We start from the raw sequence: 21,010 nt of genomic DNA on the forward strand, positions 1-21,010 counted from the left end.
AATGGGTGTTCAAAGATCATGACATTGGATCTGAAACCAAGCTCATGGTTTATCAAGCAGTTGTGAACCCCACGTATGGGAGCTGTATGGAGCTGAGATGTGGACAGTGCACAGGAGACAGCTAAAGTTGTTGAAGTAACATCAACACTGCTTGTGTTGCAGTGGGAAGGTGAATGCACCCCTGTTAGCATCTTCCTAACCGTGAATGTTTTAGTGATGATCATCTGACATCAACTTTCGGCTGGCCATGTCATCCAGATACCTGACTCCAGACTCCTGATGCAAGGTTTATTCTTCCAGCGCAGCCAAGACATACACTCAAAAGGAAGGCAGAGAAAGCACTTCAGGGATGTCCTAAAGGCCAACTTAAAAACAAAAATTCCACATTGATGTCAATTCATGGGAGACTATCATCCAGGACTGCCACAAATGGAGGAAGAGTCTGCTGCAGGTATCTCAGTAATTTGAAATCTTACAACAACAGCAACAACAACAGGAGATGGAAAAGCATGAGTGGCAGAAACAGCATGTCGCAGACCAGATCAAGAACCCAGTGCCACCCAACCCTCATGGAAGCACATGTTCAAGCTGCAGTAGAGTCTGTCGATCTTGGGTAGACCTTATCAGTCCTCTTCAGACTCACAAATAGGACACTCGTTGAAGACAATCACCCTTAACTGCGAGGGATTGCTGAATAAGCCTACTAAAATCTAGGTTAACCATTTTCTGGTCCCTCTACAACCATACTTTCATATCAAAGTGAGGATCTAAGGCTCTGAATTTGATGGTAGCTGCAGGGCCAGAAAAGGTTAATCTGGCTCTCGATGGTGAGACCTGACACCACCTCTTGCAGTAGCCATCCTGCTTACACTCTGCCTCAAGCCCTGCTGCTTTCATTCCAGTGCCTCTCTTTACTCAGCACCCCTGGCTCTTGTGCCACACGCAGTGGCTTTGTGGCATGCTACAGGGACTTGTCTTAAGCACTTTGTTAAACATGCTCTAAGCAGGAGTTGATATGTAAACTAAGTTTTATACATTTTGCAAAGTATTGGTAATAGTTCTTTTTAAAGGAGTAATAGCTCTTGTACACTATTCTCTATTACCTACATTAGGTAGGTATATCTTAAGTGCAATATACTTTTGAAATCTGAAATTTTTGGAGTTGTAACAACCAGAGATGGCCTGAGCAGAGTGTGGGGCCCAGGGAAAATTGGCCTGTGCGGGGCCCCCCCTAGGGATAGCTCTGGTAACAACATTCATCCTATAGGTTTAACTATTTAAGTTACAAGAGCTTGTTTATAGTACATAGTAATTATAATAAAGTTGATATCTTGATTGCAGATTAGGCCACATGAAATGACTGAGAGCTGTTTCTGGCTAAAAACGGAGGAGGACAGATATGAAAATGCAGAATTACTTTGCAAGCTGGAACTTACATTTTGTTGTCAAAAGAAAGGTAAGTAACTTATTGACTTGATTTACTGCTTTACTACTACAGTTTTATTCACAGCCTGTAGATTGCATCAAAAAAATTAAATCTGCATATGTTAGATGGGGACATGTAAAATATTGTCTGAAAACAATAACTTGTTGAGCTTTTATTAAAGTGGTAATATTGTACCATATTTTGAAAACAATATGTAATACATAGGTCAAAATCTAAAGACTCACCACAATAACTCGGAATGCTTCTTGGGTCTTTATTGGAGTTTTTTGTTTAATTATACTTGTGAATATATTTTTGTACAATATACATTAGCTATTGACATGTTTGTGGGTTACAGTTCATCTAGCAGGTAATGTATTTGGGTTATAAATATGCATGTTTTTTGATGCGTTAAGTAGATGGTGAAGTTAACACCACAGTAATATTCCAGCAGCTACTTGTGTAGCTGTAATTCACCCAAGGCTTCTTGGAGGTAGTTCTTGGTCATGTCTTTCATAGGGTTCACATCATCTGACATATGTTTAGGTATTGTAGAGAAGCAAGGATATTTTTTGGTGAAGTCTTTTATTAGAACAAGTGTACAGTGGGAAAGATCTTAGACTTCTGGGCATGAGGTCTGGGACAGTAGCTTGAGCTAAGTAGAAGATAAAACGACCTGTATATAGGGGTGCACTGATGGTTTGGTTTTTTTTTTTTTTTTTTTGGCCTATACCAATGGCTGATTATTAACCAACCATATTGGCCAATGCCAATCTGATTGCCAGTTATGCAGCTTCCAGCCGATAAGTCTGTGTGTGTGGGGGGGCGGGGGCTGTGGGAGTAGACTGAGGCCTCTATGATGGGGCCTCTCTTAATGCTGCACTCACCCCTAGGGAGGCAAAGGGAGGAGGGAGGGCAATGTGGTAGGCTACAGCCACCCCAAAGTTTGGTGCAGCCCCTGCCCCTGCCACAGATTTATTGGCCAGTCACTGGTCTCCAAGCTGCTGGCCTGCATTCCTGGCCAGGTGTATGCTGTGACTGCATGCACGTGACGTTTATCGGTGACGTTATTGGTCACATTGGCCAAAAAAAGCCAATTGCCAATAATGTCAATTTTGCTTTTATTGGTGCTAATAGGATAGGATTAATACATCAGTGCACCTCTCCCTGTGTATAACTCCATGTATAAGTAAAGGTGGTCTAATTAAAGAAACAGTGGAGGGCTGTCATAAAGGAGCAAAGAGACACTATTAGGAGTACAGATGTGAAGGCCCAGAAGAAAAAACCAGAAACATTTGGAGAAAAAATATTTTTTGTTTTTCCCCCCCATTTTTTCCCTGAAGACTTTTTTTTCTGATTTTTTTTCTGAGACATTGGAAAAATTGCAAATTTTTGGAAAAATTAAAAAAAGCTCTTATAAAATATTTTCTTTTAGAATAAATAATAAGTTTAAGACAAGGTGTTCATATATTGCTACCCTTTATTCCCCCAAAATGTTTTCTAATAACAACGTAACAGAAAGACTTTTATGTAAGAGTATCTACAGTATCAGATCATTACAATTCCTATATGCTGAGGACAAGCAAAACAGTACAACTCTCAAATGCAAGAGCAAGATGCGTTTCTGTCCCCAGTGGGCACTGCCATTTTCACAAGAGAAGGAAGAAGGATTCAGTGCCTTTGCTTGTGGACTTGGTCCATTGTTCACTTTTGATCTAGAGGTTGGTGGATCTGCTCCTGTCCTCCTGACCAGGCCTCAAACGGTTGAGAGTGGACACTGGCAGCAGCATCCATTCATTCCTGTAGAGATTAGAAACAAGGGGCTTTTTGCCCTGCTTGCTCAAAAGCCTCAGGAGAGGAGACAGAGCAAGTCTAAAGGTTTTGGAGTTGGAAGGAATCTGCTGTCTCCTTGCCCTGTGACCTTGAGACCCACAGAAGTACACAAGCAGCACAAAGGAGCTGAGAGGAAGTATACTTCTTTATTGAAAGGTAAGAGTTTAAATTTCTCTGAATTCAGTATATTTGAACTGCTTTAGTATTTTTTCATAACCTATGTAATTCATAATTGAATTCCTATTAATCTGATGTTTTGTGGCAAATCATCCAACCTTAGCAGTGAGGGAAGTTCACAGTTAACTCTGAGGAGGCTTCTCCTCTATCCATTACTAAATGTGTACTTGCTGTAGCTTAGTGTTTATATATGCAGTCTAGCCATTCAATTACATTTTGCTTTCTTCCCCTTCAGCAAAATGGTGCGACCAACTTCCAGCAAATGGAAGCATTTCCACACTGCAAGTTATTCTGAGGAAAAAAAATGCGATTTGCAAATACTATCAAATGAAATAATCATTTCCAAATGCAACTAGGATGACCAAATACATCCTTGTATGTAAGAAGTGTCCTGCAGGCATTAAAAAAATCTGTCATGGGTGTAAGTGAGGAAGAGGTAGATCATAATGATGGAAGTGCAAGTATTTTTGCCAAAGTTCTCGATCCAAAAGTCCTCTGCCTGCTGCTGCTGCTATAACATTAGCATCCCAAAGGGTTGCCCAATCAACATCCTCAAATAACCAAATATTGGAACCAGCTGTATGCAAAAGACTCTCAATAGCTTCATTTGTAGATGAGAGAGCACCTGATGATCAGGAAAAAATTGAACAAGCTCTTGCAAGAGCAGTATAATCTTCTGTGATGCCATTGTCAATAACTGAAAATGCAAGCTGACAGGAAACTTCTTTTAAATTACTAAGACCATAATACCATTTACCCAGCAGGCATTCTTTGAGCAAGCCTCTCTTAGAGTCAGAATATGAACGTGTAATGCAATCTGTGCAAGGTAAAGTCAATGAAGCACTGTGTCTTGTAGTACTTACAGATAGATGGATAAATGTGCAGGGAGAAGGAATCAAAACTTTGCGATAATGACACCTCAAGCAGGTTTTTACAGAAACGTTGAAGCGGGAGAGAACAGACATACTGCAGAGTGTATCAGTAGTAAAATATGTGAAGGTCTACAGAAGATTGGAAGTGGTAAAGTATTTGCTTTGCTGACTGACAATGAAAGTAACATGAAAGCAGCATGGGAGATCATAATGGATAAATATCCATATATTATTGCAATAGAATGTGTTATCCCATGGGCTAAACTTGCTCAACGGTATCATCAAGTTGGACACTCTGCAAAAGATCTATAGAAGAGCAAAAGAAGTTGTAAAAGCTACTCGTATTGTAGGTGCAGTCTTCAGGAAGCAGGAAGAAAAGAATACAAAGAATCAAATAGTGACACTAAAACTCTATAGTAAAACTAGATGGGGGAGAGTGGTGATCTCATTTGAAAGTTTACTAAAAAACAAAGAAACAGTAATAATTGAGGATCTTAAAGTACCCAGAAGAGTAAGGAACTCTGTACTTGATGAGGATGTCTACTGGGTTCTGCTTCAGAACTCCTGGAAGTTTCTAAAGCCAATTTCTTCAGCAATTGCTGCATCTGAATCGGACAGTACATTTCTGTCAGACGTTCCTTACCAAATGGCCCAGATAAAATCAACTGTTTTTGAGAATCTAAGTGCATCTTCACTTACAACTACAGAAGAAAGAAAAATTAAAGTCTTTATTAGCAGATTGGAAGAATTTTGTTGCCGATCAATTCATGCTTCTGCAGATCTCTTGGATCCAAGATTCAAAGGCAGAAATGGTAGTGATGATAGCACTGCTACTACATTTGACTAGATTATAAAACAAGAAATACACTTAGTACTTGATGTTGGAAAGGTACTTTCAAATGTTGCAGGATACAGACCATCCTCAGGTATTTGGTCTAGGGATGCAGTCTGGGACTCTGCCAAGCATATCCCTCCTGCAACATGGTGGCAAAACCTTTGCATAACACAGTCTTTAACTCCTCTTGCTTCCTGCCTGCTTCAGATTCCTCCATCTTCTGCAGCATGTGAAAGAAACTGGTCTATGTTTGGAAATACTTGCACCAAATCAAGAAATAAATTAACATGTGCAAGAGTAGAGAAGCTTGTCTCAATCCAGGCAAACCTTCAGTTTTCAGAAGTCTACGAAGATGATAAAAACGAATGATCAGAAGCAGCAGAAAAAGCTGATAGTGATGGCTTAGAAAATGAAACTAGTTAGACTAAGTTACATGTAGCAAAATTTGCATCCAATTGAGTTGGTTTTCCCCCCTTTTTTCTCAGCTCTTTTTCTAAAAACCAGTGCTTTCTGTAGCTCTGTGACACTGTTGAAGAGACTACATCTGAAATACATAATAACTTTTTTGTTTTACTATAATGTTGATGGTTTTTTCTATTTTCAACTAATTTTTGCCTACTTCTCAAACTGGTAAAAACTAATAGATGCTAGGTTCTTTGGAGTTAAGAAGCTTGTAGCTCCATTTGTAACAACATTAAAAGCATTTTAAAGTAAATTCAATTAGTAAATTTGTGATTTATTGTCTGAATAAACTATAATTTTAAATTTAGTAAATGTACCAAACATGATAATTTTATGAGCAAACCAAGTTGTACATAATACATTTTATGTTCTTAAAGTAACAAAGTGAATTTAGCTCTATAAAGGGTGCTAAGAAAATAAGTATTGCATAAATTTAAATTTTTCCTAAAATTTGTTTTTTTCCCCCCCAAAAAATACCCCTGAAAAAATGTTTTTTTTCCCCCATGGCTTCAAAATTTCCAGGAATTTTACATTTCTAATTAGGAGTAGCTTAAAGATGACAAAAGTGCAGCAGAAGGGATAACCTGATTAGTAGGAGAGCAAGACCGTTCAAGATGGAATCTGTTTGTACTCTGTAGAGAGATTAACAAGAAATCACAGATAGATTATAACGAGACATAAAGTTTGTCTTTGTTTAGGTCATGGGTTTTAGTGCCCAGTAAGGTTATGAATTTATGTTCAGGCCTGTCTTTGGAAGGTGTCTGGTAGATTTCCATTGAGCACAAAGATTGTGAGATCAGAAAGTAGGTGTTTGTACTATGAAAAGTATTCTACTATCTATGGCAGTGTTTCCCAACCAGTGTGTGGTGGCACAAAAGTGTGCCATCAGAACTAAACAGGTGTGCTGCGAAATTTTGCCATGGCAATGAGCTATAATAGGTATGAGGATGGGGAATGCCTTAACCAGGTGTGCTGCAGTAAAATGTTATTAATATAAGCGTGTCTTGTCCTGGAAAAAGTTGCTCTATGGCTGTGTCTTCCTGGATTATAGTGGTGTGTTTTTTTTTTTGTTTTTTTTTTAGTTGAACCTGCATAGCTTCCATGAGGTTATCTGATCACTAGATGAGATGCATCACATTCTGGGATAGACGTGAAGGATCTGTGGATTCTGATGGTTCCATTGGTAGTGATTGGGGAAAGCATTGATAGTGATTCAAATAGATATTTGTGGACATATTTTTTTAAGGCAGGGTTGTATCCTATTTGGAGTCCATTGATCAGCAGGAGTTTGCTATTAAATTGGGTGAGGTTAGGAGATTTTTTGAAAGGCAGAAGCCAAGTGGGTTAGGAATATTTCTTTGTCTGATCCATTTTGAGGGTAGACTGTAACTGTTCATCCTTATTATCAGTTCAGGTATGGGTTGGTAGGTGACATCCAGAGGCTGGTGGGCGGTGTAGTTTTTTTCCTTTATCTTCTTCTCCCTTCTCCTCTTCTTTTTTCTTACAGTGGGTTAATACCAGGTATTTACTTGGCTCTTTCAAAGATGCAGCCTATTTCTCTGCAGGGTTTTCCTTACTGAGAAAAGACAGTTTTCAGGTTGGTGATGCCAGTGATGCAAGTATTCTCTTTAGAGGATATGCAGTAATATCTGAGAGCCTGATCATAGATTACAGTGCTTGGTGTCTGGGATGATTTCTGTTTTTGGACATGATGGTGCCATGGCTGTTTTATATGTAGTGGTTTGTAGGGTGCCATCCTGAAATGTGGGTCATGATGTCTGAAATTGATGTTAGTGTAGCTATATTCCTAAGAGAAGGATGCTGATGATTGAATGTATGGTGGAAATCAATAACCAAGGTTCTTGGTTCAGGTGAAAATATTCACGTAACACAGGTATAGTGCAGTTTTTGTAATGCATTTCTCTAAAAATTCTTCTTCCAGGGGTCTTATGGAGAGGTTGGCATATTGGGGGGCCATCTTTGTGCCTATTGCTGTGCCCAGAGTTTGGAGGAAGTGTCAATTCTTGAAAGTAAAGGTTTTTTGGGTGACAATGATGATTTGTGTGCTTACTTTTGTGGCTGCAAATCTAAGTGTAATCCTAGTAGGTGCTTCAGGCAGGCAGCTGTACCTACATGGTGTAGGATATTAATGTAGTGGTGCAAGTAAGGCTTCTCAATACAGTGGTCAAATGTTCTGGCTCTTACTGGGGAAGTCTGTCATGTAGAAAACTTGCTGTTTGAGTGACAAGTTATTTTAGAGTAATTTCTATGAATCCTGATAGCTTTCCAGTGAGGGAATGGCAGTTGGATATAATGGGTCTGCTAGAGCTTCCTTGTTTTTATATTTTACCAAAGATTCACAGTATTCCTGAGGGGACTGGAGGGGGATTTAGTGAAAGTCTATTTTTTTTTTCTCCTGAAGCTGGCCTGGAAAAGAGTTGATTTGGAGCCCTCTCCAAGTTTGTTTATTTTTTTAATAGCAGTTGGTGTCTTGGACCATCCTGGCTACAAATTTACTCCAACGTTAGCTGTTATAACACTTTCCTCATATCTTTTTCAGTCTATTCCTGATTTACCCTTGAGCAGTCCATTTTAAGGCCCATCCCTTGAATAGCTCCTGATTCCCCTTTTTCCTTTCCTTATTGTTTCTGGAAATGTGGAATGCAAGCATTTATCCTTCAGAGATTGTCTGATTTGCTTCTTTCCTGCACAGGAACATTAACATTCTTAAGTCATCTCAATGTCTGACAGTCTGAACTGTGGGTGCTTCTTTTCTACCTGGATAGTGGAGGCAGATTGTTTGGCTGCATAAAGAGGCTAGACTTTTTCTTTTTCTAGCATCCTTGAAAGTCTATTTGTTCAGGAGGAGAGAGAGTTATTTCAGAAGTATTGAAATTAAATGTAAAAAAATGAAAAATGAAGATGTGCATTAATACTTACTGCGGGATATCACAGGGTGTTTCAGCATATGCTGTCTCCATGGATTCTGTGTCCTTTTATCTGTGCTCACTTATTGGAGTCCTTACATTTCCTAGTTTCATAGTTGGTAGGGTCGGAAGGGACCTGAGCAGATCATCAAGTCCGACCCGCTGCCTTGGCAGGAAAAAGTACTGGGGTCAAACGACTCCAGCAAGGTGTTCGTCTAGCCTCCTCCTAAAGACCCCCAGGGTAGGAGCCAGCACCACTTCTCTTGGAAGTTGGTTCCAGATCCTAGCTGCCCTGACAGTGAAGTAGCGCCTCCTGATTTGGAATACTTAAAAATAAAGGAACTGCATAGTGTTTGTGTTTCCAATTGAAACTCTTCTAGGGAAGCATAGAGGTGGTGGGGTGGTGCACGCACTGCTTTAATGAAAGCTGCTCTTCCAAAGCATGTATTCTTATGTACAAATGGCACATGGACACAAAGATGTTTGTGAGGACAACACAATTGAATAAAGCACCAATAGCTGTTGAAAGAATAACCGTATATATCTTTATTCCTAAAACTCTGCTAGATTTGTTGGAGCTAAAATGATGAATGCATGATAGGCTGATGCAGGGAAAAATGTGTATTCATGTTTTAAATTGATAAAACACCCTTTCTAGCTAAGTAGGATTGCTTTTTTCAGAAAAGCACTGTCAAAACCTGGCAACCTTTTCTTTTTAATTTCTCTGTATTAATCCTTTATGCTTAATTACATTATTCTTACCAGACATTGCTCTGACAAGTATAAACTCAGTAACTGTGAAGGTACTTGGGAAGTAATTAAAGTTGCAGTATTTTATACCTATAAACAATTGCTTTTTGCTGACCAGTAAAACCCATATTATCTTGTCTCTAAAAACTTATTTTCCCTCAAATTTAATCTTAACTATGCTTTTTTCACCACCCAAAAGTTCCCACATGTATTAGAAATGTCCCAAAGAATTTGATGAAACTGAAATTTGTTAGCTTGTAAAAATGTATAGGGAGTAAAGAGAGCAAGGGAGCAGAACAGAACTAATGCCTTATTTGTCATATTCATTACTCTGTCTTGGTAATAACTGAATTAAATTTGCCACTTGAAAAAGCAAAGTTATCTTTTCAGTGATAATTGTTCATATATTTGTAGGTATGGAATAACATGTTGTATGCTCCTTTAGAAGAAGTTGAGTGTACTTGTTTTTTGGAGCTTTTCCTGGCTTGCCTCTCTCTTCTGAGCTGCATATCAGTGGCTCCCCCACCATACCTTGACAGGCTAAACTGACACAAGCTCGGCCTCATAGGGCACCTGAGTTGCTGGCACCTGGTCTGTGTCTGGTCGGGGTCACCCAGGCCCTGGCCAAGTTTGCTCTAGTTGCAATGGTTAGGGTGGGGCCCACTGTTCAGGACCACAGGTTCTTTTCACAGCAAGATGTGCTCTTAGTGCAGGATTGGCAACCTGGAGTCAGGTCATTCCATTTATGCCTCTGCTGGCCCTTCTAGGTCTGGCCCACAGTCAGTATTTCATTGCCTTCACTCCCATCAGTGAACATTAGTTTCTTGTCTGCTGAACTGAGCATACTTCCCCATCTCTATGCACCATTCCTCATGAGCACTGAGGTTTCAAGGTATTGCCCGTGGTCACTTCTGCTCCTTCAGCCACCTCCCAGGCAAGGTTCCCTCTAAGGTGTGTGCGTGCGTAGTTGTGCACAAGTAAAAGTTTGGCCACGCACAAATTTTTTTAGGCTGTGGACCCGTTGGGATAGGAGCTGGGCTGCAGCGTGGGACAGCACCTGCTGCCTGCCCCAGGTGAGGAGTGAGGAGCTTACTTTTGGTAAGTGTCCCACACCACACCGAAGTGGCATGCTCACGGACTGCTACTCCTTAGAGGGAACATTGCTCCCAGTACAGTGGGTTGAGAACCCCTGTCTGTGCAACAGCTTGACCACTAACCCAAAATCTCCCTACAGTGGGTCGGTCTCATCCTTGGACCATCCTTTCTTCAGTCTGAATGTAAACACCAAAAAGCAGATAAGGTTTGATGCTTATCTGTCTTGCTGTAGTGCTGCTGATGGCTTTCCTCATCTGGCTAGCATCCAAGCCTGTCTGCAGTGATTTTGTGTCTTGCTTTTGTGCATGCTCTCTTGCATGCTCTCTCTCATGCTTGCTGCTAGGAGCCTTTCTCCCTGTAGTACTCCTGTGGCTTCTCCTTTTGCCTGCCCCTGTCTTGGGGCTGGGCTCACATGGTTGACATGGGTTACCTGACGCTGGTGCTTTTGCTTTGCATCCTCTGGGGCTGTCCACCCCTGCACCTGATGCCCTTCTCTCTTCTGCCCTCTATGCTCACTGGTGTGCTGAGATAAAGCCTTCATCAGTTAAGAACAGGTGCATGTGTGTAACAGCAGCAGGAGACAGTTAGAGTTTCTTGGACATGTAATGAGGAAAGAAGAAATTGCAAGTCTGGTCCTAACTGGGAAGATGGAAGGAAGGAGAGATCATGGAAGACAGCGGGTGACTTGTGTGAAGAGTTCGTCTAAATGGATGAATGTATTGACACTGGATATTCTATATGCTTCAAAGAAGCGATCTGTGGAAGACCACGGTCACGGTTGTAGTGTTTGGTAATGGTACCTAGCACGTGTGTGAAGGGATTGGGGAGAGAACAATCTTAAGACAGAGCTAGGGTAGCCACAGAACAAGAAAGAGGTGGAGGAAGGACAGAAGAGGAAAGCATGCCAAATCCTGGGGAGACCAGAGGGCTGCGTCAGACACCCATGCTGTCTGGTAATGGGAAAGGGGCCTCGTTACACATGTAAACATATAGGCCGTATAAGAAGTTTAGTTTTTACTCTGAGGTGTGTTGGCGATAAATGTTTTTGGTTGTCCATGTACAAATGAATTTAGTTTTGTGATTCTTTTTTTTTCTTTTTTAACAAAGGGAAAAATCATTTGGGGAAACTGAAGAACAGCAGAAATACAAGGTGAAGACAAAGGGGAATGAAATCTCTATAGTGCCCGTTCTTTTGTAAGGTTCTGTAGTGTGTAATGGAAACTGTTTAAGACATGCATAAAACTGGCATTTAACAAAACTTTTTATGAAGATTTGTTTTGCCTCTTATCCTAGAGACCCTTATTTAGGCCTGCTAATATCCCTTTTTTTCTGAAATATGTCTTTTTTTATCTTCATGTTCTGTGAGCACCAGCTGAAAACTAAATTTTCAGGGTAAACTCCACATATCAGTTGACCAATGGATTGTAATCCTAATCTGGAGAGCAACCAGATTTAAATTGAAATGTGTATATGTATTCAGTTAATAACTGTAATTTGAGACTAAAATAATTGGTTGTATTTTAATACATTTTTTTAATTCCTTTTGGCACTGCAAATCCAGGGAGTGAGCTGCACTCTATCTTACTCTGTTCGAAATAAAGTCTGTTTAGTTAAATTAACCTGAACTAGTTTAGAGGCGACGTTGTTGCACAGTTGTTACTATGTTTTGGACTGGGACACAGGGACAGTCATACTGGGTAAAAACCAAGGTAGATCTAGTTCTGTATCCTACCTCTGATGGCAGCTAGCATCAGATGCAAAATGATGGACAGTCTGTTCACCTCCCAGCTACATAATTCTAGCTCTGAAAGATTACCTTTCAGCCTGAGAGAGAGTGTAATATCTCTTTAAAAACCTGATTATGTTTTATAACTTGGATATTCCAGATATCTATATATAATTATCTAATTCCTTTGTGAATCTGTTGTTTTTGTCCTCATTGGTTTATTTTCATATTTTTCCACCCATTGTATGAAAAAGTGTTTCTTTGCGTCAATTTTGAATTGTCACTCTTTTAAATTAATGGAATGTTCCCTCATTATTGTGTTATAAGAGACCATACATCATTTTCTTATGTCTTTATCACATATATTCACATTTATACTTTACTGCAGACATTTGGATTGGTCTTTCCTCTATGGTAAAAAACATCCTGAACTTGTCACTTTCTTCATATGAAAATCATTCTAGTCACTCTTCTCGGAATCCTGTTTTGCATTTTTCTTTTTGAGATGGGTTGAGCAATATTCTGCAAAATTTTTCAGGTGTTTCCACAATATATATTCATGTAAAGCCATATTATATACATACAAATGTACACATTCAATATACATATATTGATACTGATAGATATATGTAGATATAGTAAAAAAGAAACTCAAAAGATTTTAGGACATTTAACTGTATATTCCAGACATACATACATAAAATCTTTTGAGTTTTTCTGACTATTTCTGCTCTTTGCTCCAAGCATTATATTAAACTGTTTAAAGTGATGCCCAGGTTTTTTTGTTTTTTTTTAACTGATATAGTTAATTTAATTGTGCCTGCAGTTTGGATTCAGCCCACAGAGCCAGTGCCATCTCACCCATGTGGCCCCAGGAGGGGCCAAGAATTTGGGGGCAGGGTGAGCAGAGGCAGGGACCATTGCTAAAATTTAGGGTACAGAGCTTCTGTTTGGATGTCTGACGGCAGCAGTGGTTAAGAAATGGATGCAGCACCCTGATACTACTTATAACCAGGGGTCCTGGTTTTCTCTGTTTAAAAAATCACAAATGCTCTGATTTAAAAAAAAAAAATCTTTGCTTAAAACCCCCCACATCTGTGATTTAAAATGAAACACCACTCCTATGTCTGTCTCAGTTGAGCACAGTGTTTTATTGATATATTTACAGTTTTCGAGCAATTTGGAAGCCTACCAGAGCCTCAATCATTATAATAGAATAAATTCTAAATACCTATATATTTTGGCATTTGATTTTGGTCATTTATCATGGAAAATCCGAGCTTCCCCTGCTCCCTTTGCTCCCTTTTTGCTCTGTAGTGCCCGAAGACTGGAAGAAGGCCAATGTGGTGCCTATCTTCAAGAAAGGGAGGAAAGTGGATCCAGCAAACTTGTAGGCCTGACTTCTTTCCCGGGGAAGATCTTAGAAAAGTTTATTAAAGAGGCCATCCTTAATGAACTGGCTGATACCAACATCCTGAGGGATAGCCAGCGTGGGTTTGTTGCGGGTAGGTCTTGCTTGACCAATCTCATTTCCTTTTATGACTAGGTGACCTATCACCCGGACAAGGGAGAAGAGATTGATGTCATATATCTTGACTTCAAAAAAGCCTCAATCTGGTATCCCATGATCACCTCTTGGCGAAACTGGCCAATTGTGGCCTTGGGTCCACCATGATCCGCTGGCTGGGAAATTGGCTCCACGGTCGGACCCAGAGGGTGGTAATTGAAGAAAGTCAATTGTCATGGTGCCCTGTCACCAGTGGGGTCCCCCAAGGCTCTGTCCTTGGACCCATATTGTTCAACATCTTCATTAATGATGTGGACACTGGAGTCAGAAATGGACTGGCCAAGTTCACCAATGACACCAAACTTTGAGGCAAATCATCCACGCCAGAAGACAGGAGGGCAATCCAGGCTGATCTGGACAGGCTCAGGAAATGGGTGGACGAGAACCTGATGGTGTTTAACATGGAAAAATGCAAGGTTCTCCACCATGGGAGGAAAAACCTGCGGCATCCTTATGGGCTTGGCAGTGCTACGCTGGCTAGCACTATGGAAGATAGAGACTCAGGGGTCATCACTGACCACAAGATGAACATGAGCCTGCAATGCGATGCTGTGGCTAGTAAAGCGACCAAAATGCTGGCCTGCATCCATAGATGCTTCTCAAGCAAATCTCGGGACGTCATTTTCCCCTTGTACTCAGCCTTCTTGAGGCTGCAGCTGGAGTACTGCGTTCATTTTGGGGCTCTACAATTCAAAAAGGATGTGGAGAAGCTTGAGAGAGTCCAGAGGAGAGCCACGCGCATGATCAGAGGTCAGGAAAACAAACCTTATGACGACAGGCTGAGAGCCATGGGGCTCTTTAGCCTGGAAAAGCGGAGGCTCAGGAGTGATCTGATGGCCACCTGTAAGTGTATCAGGGGAACGTTTGTTCATCAGAGCGCCCCAAGGGATGACGAGGTTGAACAGTCATAAACTACTGCAAGACTGTTTCAGGCAGGACATGAGGAAGAATTTCTTTACTGTCTGAGCCCCCAAGGTCTGGAACAGCCTGCCATTGGAGGTGGTTCAAGCACCTACATTGAACACCTTCAAGAGCAAATTGGATGCTTATCTTGCTGGGATGCTATGACCCCAGCTGACGTCCTGCCCTTCCGGCGGAGGGCTGGACTCTATGAGCTTCTGAAGTCCCTTCCAGCCTTAATGTGTATGAAACCAGGGTGTGGGTCCAGCTGCGGTTGACCCCCTTCACTCTCCAGCTGCTTTGCAGCATAGAGCAGCTCTGATATGCTAGTGCCTTGCCCCTGCTCATGCTATCTCCTCTCCTTCCAAACCAGAGCCACCCTAGCCCTGCCGGTGTCATTCATTCCTGACCCGCAACTCCTTGACCCCCCAGCCCTGCCTGGGGGGGGGTGGGTCCCAGCTGCCAGGGATACAAGATCTGGCAGCTGCTGTGGCCATAGCAGAGTGCAGAGCCTGCTCCTTCCCCACTTTGTGGGTGGCATGGCTGGAGCAGAGCAGAACCTGTAGGGGGCAAGGGAGGATGTGGGCTGCGATCTCGGGGCTCCCTGCCTTGCTGGCCTCCCCCTGGGGGCCTCTGTGGTCTAGTGGGTGGGACCTGGTGTAGGAGGGTGGAGCAGGGTGGTGAGGATCAATGCTGCTGCCAGCTCTGCCAACATCACTTCTTTCCTTGAAAATCAAACCGCGCATGTCAGTCCAGCTCTTCTGTGCTGGCAGCAGATACTCAAAATTTTCTCTGACATGCCCCCTTCCTGTCAGCACAGAAGCTAGACTGACATGCGCGGTTTGATTCTGTGAGTGGAAAGTTCCAAGGCTCACCCAGCCCTTGCCCCCTGGGTGACCTGCGGACCTGTCAATCATTGTTGACCTACTTTCCCCACAGACGCATGCTCAGATTGTGTCAGCTTCTGACTGAGAGCATGCTCAGTCAGAACCTGACATGAGGTAATCTGACTAGAAATTTCTCTGCGGAGAGCGTTTTGATTGGCCAAAATTCATATAAAAGTTCAGTGAGCCCCTCCCTCAGGGGGAGATTGCGCTAGCTGAGAGCAGAGGCTGCTGCTGCAGGGACTGTCTCTTAGTCAGGCTTTAGGGCCTACAGATCTCCTCCTTTGCTCTTGTCGTTGGTTCTTTCGTATCACTCGATATATTATGCTCGCCTGGCACCTGGTTACTCTCGGTACTGACTAACGGCTACGATTTTGGATCACTCTTTGGACTCCGTTATAACCCGGTTCCGGATCACCGACCTCAGCCTCCTCCACTGACTAGGACTCGGGTTACCCTTCTGACCTGACGTCTCAGCTGCATCATCTCCTGGCTTCCGACCTCGACTTTCTCTTCGACCACCCGATTGTCCACCACCTTGGACTGGCGTCACGCGATTCATCATCTGCGCGTTACAGTTCGTTTTATCGTTGTATTACCCATTAATGAGCTGTTGACCAGCCCTGGGACTAGGTCTTCGGACTGAACCTCGTGGGCCAACAGACCCCTTTGTTGTGTTGTTGTTCGTACATTTGCAACTGTAACTGAAGACTTCTCTGCCTACGCCAAGAAGCGTTAAGTCAAAATAAATCTTTGCATTTCAACCCTCTCCGGTTCCGCCTCTCAGACTCCGCAGCCGCTAATCCCACCTGTCCGTGCCAATAGCCACCACCCGGCCAACCCATTGTGACCACAACCCCGAGCTTGGCTTGCCAGCTCCGCCGGGTTCATCGCGACACGTGTGTGTATCCTTTCAGCCTAGATTTGAGATGTATAGATAAATATATAGGCTGAAAGGATACTTGCATATGTACATGCACATGCTGGTTAGTCTACAATGTGGTGCATATCTATCCTGCTCTCTACTTGTGCTATATATGGACTGAAATATACATGTATATTTCAGTCCATATATAGCACAAGTTTCATGGGCTGAAAGTTACTTCAGCAGGTGCTTTGAAAGGATGCCCAGAAATCATAGTGTAAGGAGGAGAGAGCAATTAGAATAGAAAAAACAAGGGTGGGGAGAAGGTGGGTGGGGAAAATGGGGAGGTGGACAGTGCTAGCAGAGACAAGTAAACTAGCAGTAAACCCACAGGAACAAAGGGGTCACCAACTAATCCAGGCAATGGGATAAGGACTAACACTCTGTGTTTAAGTCACACTTAATACAGTCCAGTCTGGATGATTTGTTGTCTTAAAACCACATTTTAAGAGTTTGATGTCTAAGAACAGCCCCTCTCAAGTCAGCAGTGAAGTGTCCTGGGAGGTTAAAGGTGTGCCACAGGTTTCCATGTCTTTCTGCAGTTGATGTCAGAGCCATGATAATTCATTCTGCCATATAGGGATTGTCCAGAGCGTCATTTTTATTTTATTGCATTTCAAATCATGCCTTGGCTTTCCAAACTTCCTTCTTGTATGCAAATTTTCTTATGCTTTTCCATAGTAATATGACCAAACTTCCTAGTCCTAGTCCTTTTTATCCTAGTCCTAACCGTTCTTCCATATATTAATCGTAACAGTTAAATTGGTAACTTCAGTCTGATTTTATTTAACCAGTTGGGGTGTTTATACAAATGCCGCTCTAATTAAAGCACCGGTGTTTCATGTGTATCAGTGTCTGTGCACTGAAAAATGGCGGTAGGTGCACTTCAAAGCTCGGAGTATGAGTTTTGGTTAAGGCGCCCTTGCTGCTGTTTTTCAGCGTGAGGATGCCGATGCATATGATGCTGGATTGCCAGATTTAATTGCAGTGCATTGGAGCCGTCTCGATGCATGCATATAGGTGCTCTTGATGTTCAGAACTGACGATGTGAGAGAGATTTAAGATTTGTTTTTGGAACTTTAATGAGCATCCACATTTTTAACCTATTTTATTGAACTGTTGTAATTGGTTTTCAGGTCCATTAAGTCCACTTGGATTTGCTCTGGTGCTGCAAACCAGACTTAAACGTGGTAAATATTCTTAAAAGTTTTTCCATACCTGGTCAAATATATTTTCATGTTATGTACAGATCTTCAGTTTCTTCTGAGTCACTGCTCTATCAAGAGAAATCAGAAATATATAGATGTGCATGATTTTAAAGCAGAGTAAAAGTGGCTACTTTTGGAGAAAAATAACTCAGGAACAACCTGAATGAAATGGTTTCTGGGAGAATATCTTTCAGGAGACTGAACATCTGTACTACGGATACCTGTCTTAGAGAAGCTGCAGTGCAGTGCACTCCTCCAGCAAGCTTTGCTCCCTGTTCTTTCCCTGCCACATTCCCCCACAGGAACCATGGAGAGAGTGTGTCAATCTCAGCCAAGCAAGGAGCAGAGCATCCTCCTGAGTACTTCAGTCTGGAGAAGCACAGTGCCAAAGCACTTAAGGCAGCATATTCTGTTCCCAGCCTTTTCAGCTATAGCCAACCCCCATCCCTGTTGCTGACCCAGGAGCACCCTCTGCCCCATGTCACTGACCTGGCAGTACCAGCTGTCAGTGACATGGCAACCTCCTCACCTTACTTCACTGACTTAGCAGAACCCATGCCCCCTCCCCTGAACTAAAGCCTTAGGTGCCCTAGGGCCCCTTGGCAGACCAGTGTCAGTACTATAGTCTCTTTGCTGCACAGCTCAGATGTCTATACAGGGCTCTCTAGTTAAGTTTTTCTACTGGGAGGGCAAACCTGGAAGAATTCTCCCAGACCATTTGAACGTATCTATGCAGCCAGAGTCGACCTACATATATGTTGTTTTTTTCCATTTTGCTTAGTGGTGAAAGATAAGGAATTCCTCACTTGATTAATCTAAATTGAGTCTACATTAGTTGTAACAGTTAAGTTGCTGAATTGTGTTGAATTCTTTTTTGTAAGAAACTTCTGTAGTGTACAGCAAGTTGTTTTGAAGACTTGATAACTGCAGTGTGGGAGACACAAAACTATTTACAGAGTCCATAACTTAGATTAATGAGGTGATTGGCACTTCCTAATGCTACTGCTTCTGGCTTTAACTAGTGTTTATCATCCTATACAAATTAACATTTTACTTGCATTTTTAGGTAGTTTGAAACTGTAGGTATTTGGCACGCTTAATTTTTTTTTTTTATTACTTAACCATCTCAGAAGAAAGAGATGGAGGTTGTGACTCCCAGGAAGTCGCAGATTAGGTGAATTGGTTTAGTCCAATGATTGTCAAGCTAGGGTACGTGTACCCCCAGAGTCAGGTAGTGATTTGCCAAGGAGTATATACCTAAATTTCACTAATGATGGTGGAGCTTCTGGTCAGCATGCAGTGACTAATGGTGTTACCACATGTTGATGTCTGCCTTGACACACTTCTTAGGGAATGAATGTGAAGATATACCTTGGTATGAGCAGCAATATTTTGCAATTAAAAGGGAATCCAGCCAAAGCCAGTCTGAAAACACTGAGCTAGCATAATTTGTGTTTCTTAAGTACATCAGGATTGTTTCTCAGTTCGTTTATCCTCTGCATGCTATATTTCCCTCAATGTTTCCTCTATAACTATCTTAAAGTTAGAATTTTACTTTGGCAAAGTTCATAAATGTTTTAAGTTATTTTATGTAGAATTGTATTAATTTCTTACTGGGAGACTGTTAAAACACAGCTTTTCTTTTTACACCTCAAACCAAATATGTTTAACAAATAAATGAAGAATTGTGGTCTGTCTTATGGGGTTTAATGATTACACTTTTGATCATTGTATAATAACTATTTTTCTGATTACCAGTGATACATTTATTAAGTCTCATAAACGGTGTTTCCCTGCAAACAGAAATATTGCTACAGCAAGTGAAATGTCTTCATCTAAAGCAGTAGGTGGGCTAGTTATATCAACATGTTCATAAATTGCATTGAAATGCAAATAATTTAAATTATTTGCTTTCTTTGGGAAATTGCATGCGACATACTAAATATATATTTTAAATAAATGTATAATTTCAAAAGGCAAAACGTGACAGATGAGAAAAATATATGAATTCTTGTGGCTTTCGGACACAGCGCTCTTTCCCAATTTTCTTGAATAAGCGAAAGAGAAAAGTCCTATGTAGTTAATTTATGTCCTTTGTTTTCACTTATTATTTAAGATTTAAATTTTTTTTTGTCCAAACCCTTTTATTGCATTTCAGTTTTGAAAAGTTCAGATGAAGGCATATGTGTGGATATACAATATTTATTCAAATAGAAGATGACCTTGAATATAAGATGACCACCTCAATAATTAGATTTTATATATGGAAAATTTATAAATTTGTCACCATTTTCCAAGTTTTAGAGGTTTGCCTTGAGTCCTGTTCTGACTGCTACAGCAGGGGAAATAAATCTGAGAGCTCAGGTAGCCCTTTGTTCTTTGCTTCCCCCCAACTTTTTCCCCTGGCAGTCTCTTCCTCTTCCCTTCACTATCAGACCCTGTTCTTCCTGAGCAGGTGGAAATGAGGATCAAATCTGAAGACAATAACCTCAAAATTAAACATGGCTATAGCAATTTGCATATGGTACCCAGAGATTTATTTTTTCCAGAACTGATGCATGTTACTTTTTTTTTTTTAAGCATAGGTGCTTCATCAACACAATTTTGAGCAGCACATTGGCACTTATATCTAGTGTGAATGATGTTAGTCCAAAGTGGTATTAGTCCAAAGCCAAAATGCCCATCATTTACCTCATATTTTGCTGGGCTGTGCCCCATCACAGACAACAGCATTACAAGTCATGGTGAGCCATGACATTGTATACCCAGAATCCCTTTGTTGTTCCCTGTCTTAGCCTGGCACATATGATTAGTATGGCTGAGCCCTCCACGGTGACCCCACAGCTCAGCAATATGCAGTATGTGTGTATATTCCAAATCAACCCCCCGCGCCTCCCGAAGGATCCATGTGCTAATTAGCCGTCCGCTTATGACTGGACCTGGGTGTTCTTTTCACGTCCTGAGATGCTTCAAAAATGTATGTGCAGATGAGGTGCAAGTTCGACTTATCGTGAAGGGTGCCAGGCTGCGAGAGTGTCCAACAGAGGAATTCTGGCTATGAAATGTGGCTCACTATAATTTGAAAAAAGTTGGCAGTGAGGGCACTGCTATTACTGGTCTTATTTGGATGGGTTGCGTGGTTCTCATCAATTATGTGGTAATGGGGGACTGCTTTTGTACTACTTCTCCTAGCTGCTAGGGGGTATCCGAACTCCAAGGCTTCTGGGCCTGGGGCTTGTACATAGGATGCCATCCAAAAAAATAGAAGTTCTCATCAGCATGTTTGCCTAATGTGGGCCACGGGTTTTATAGTCATAGTTGGTTTCCGTTATTGAGCACTTGCTGCTTTTGGCAGCAGTTTATTGGTCGACAGTGTATTTAGTGAGATTTTCTTTATGTGATTATAAGATGAGTAGCTTATAC

At 41.5% G+C, this 21,010-nt stretch overlaps 1 protein-coding gene across 3 annotated transcripts in view; it reads left to right on the forward strand.

The window, feature by feature from the left end:
* DIAPH3 (diaphanous related formin 3) overlaps window positions 1–21,010 on the forward strand; it is a 452,799-nt gene that overhangs the window by 98,951 nt on the left and 332,838 nt on the right. For all 3 annotated transcript variants that reach the window (XM_019529821.1, XM_019529822.1, XM_019529823.1), the window contains one exon: window positions 1,342–1,456. In XM_019529821.1, the coding sequence (XP_019385366.1) occupies window positions 1,342–1,456 (115 nt within the window). The remainder of the gene's footprint in view (window positions 1–1,341; window positions 1,457–21,010) is intronic.

The sequence above is a fragment of the Crocodylus porosus genome, unplaced genomic scaffold (genome assembly GCF_001723895.1).
Source record: "Crocodylus porosus isolate Cpor-Errol unplaced genomic scaffold, CroPor_comp1, whole genome shotgun sequence".
In the NCBI taxonomy this organism is placed as follows: Eukaryota; Metazoa; Chordata; order Crocodylia; family Crocodylidae; genus Crocodylus; species Crocodylus porosus.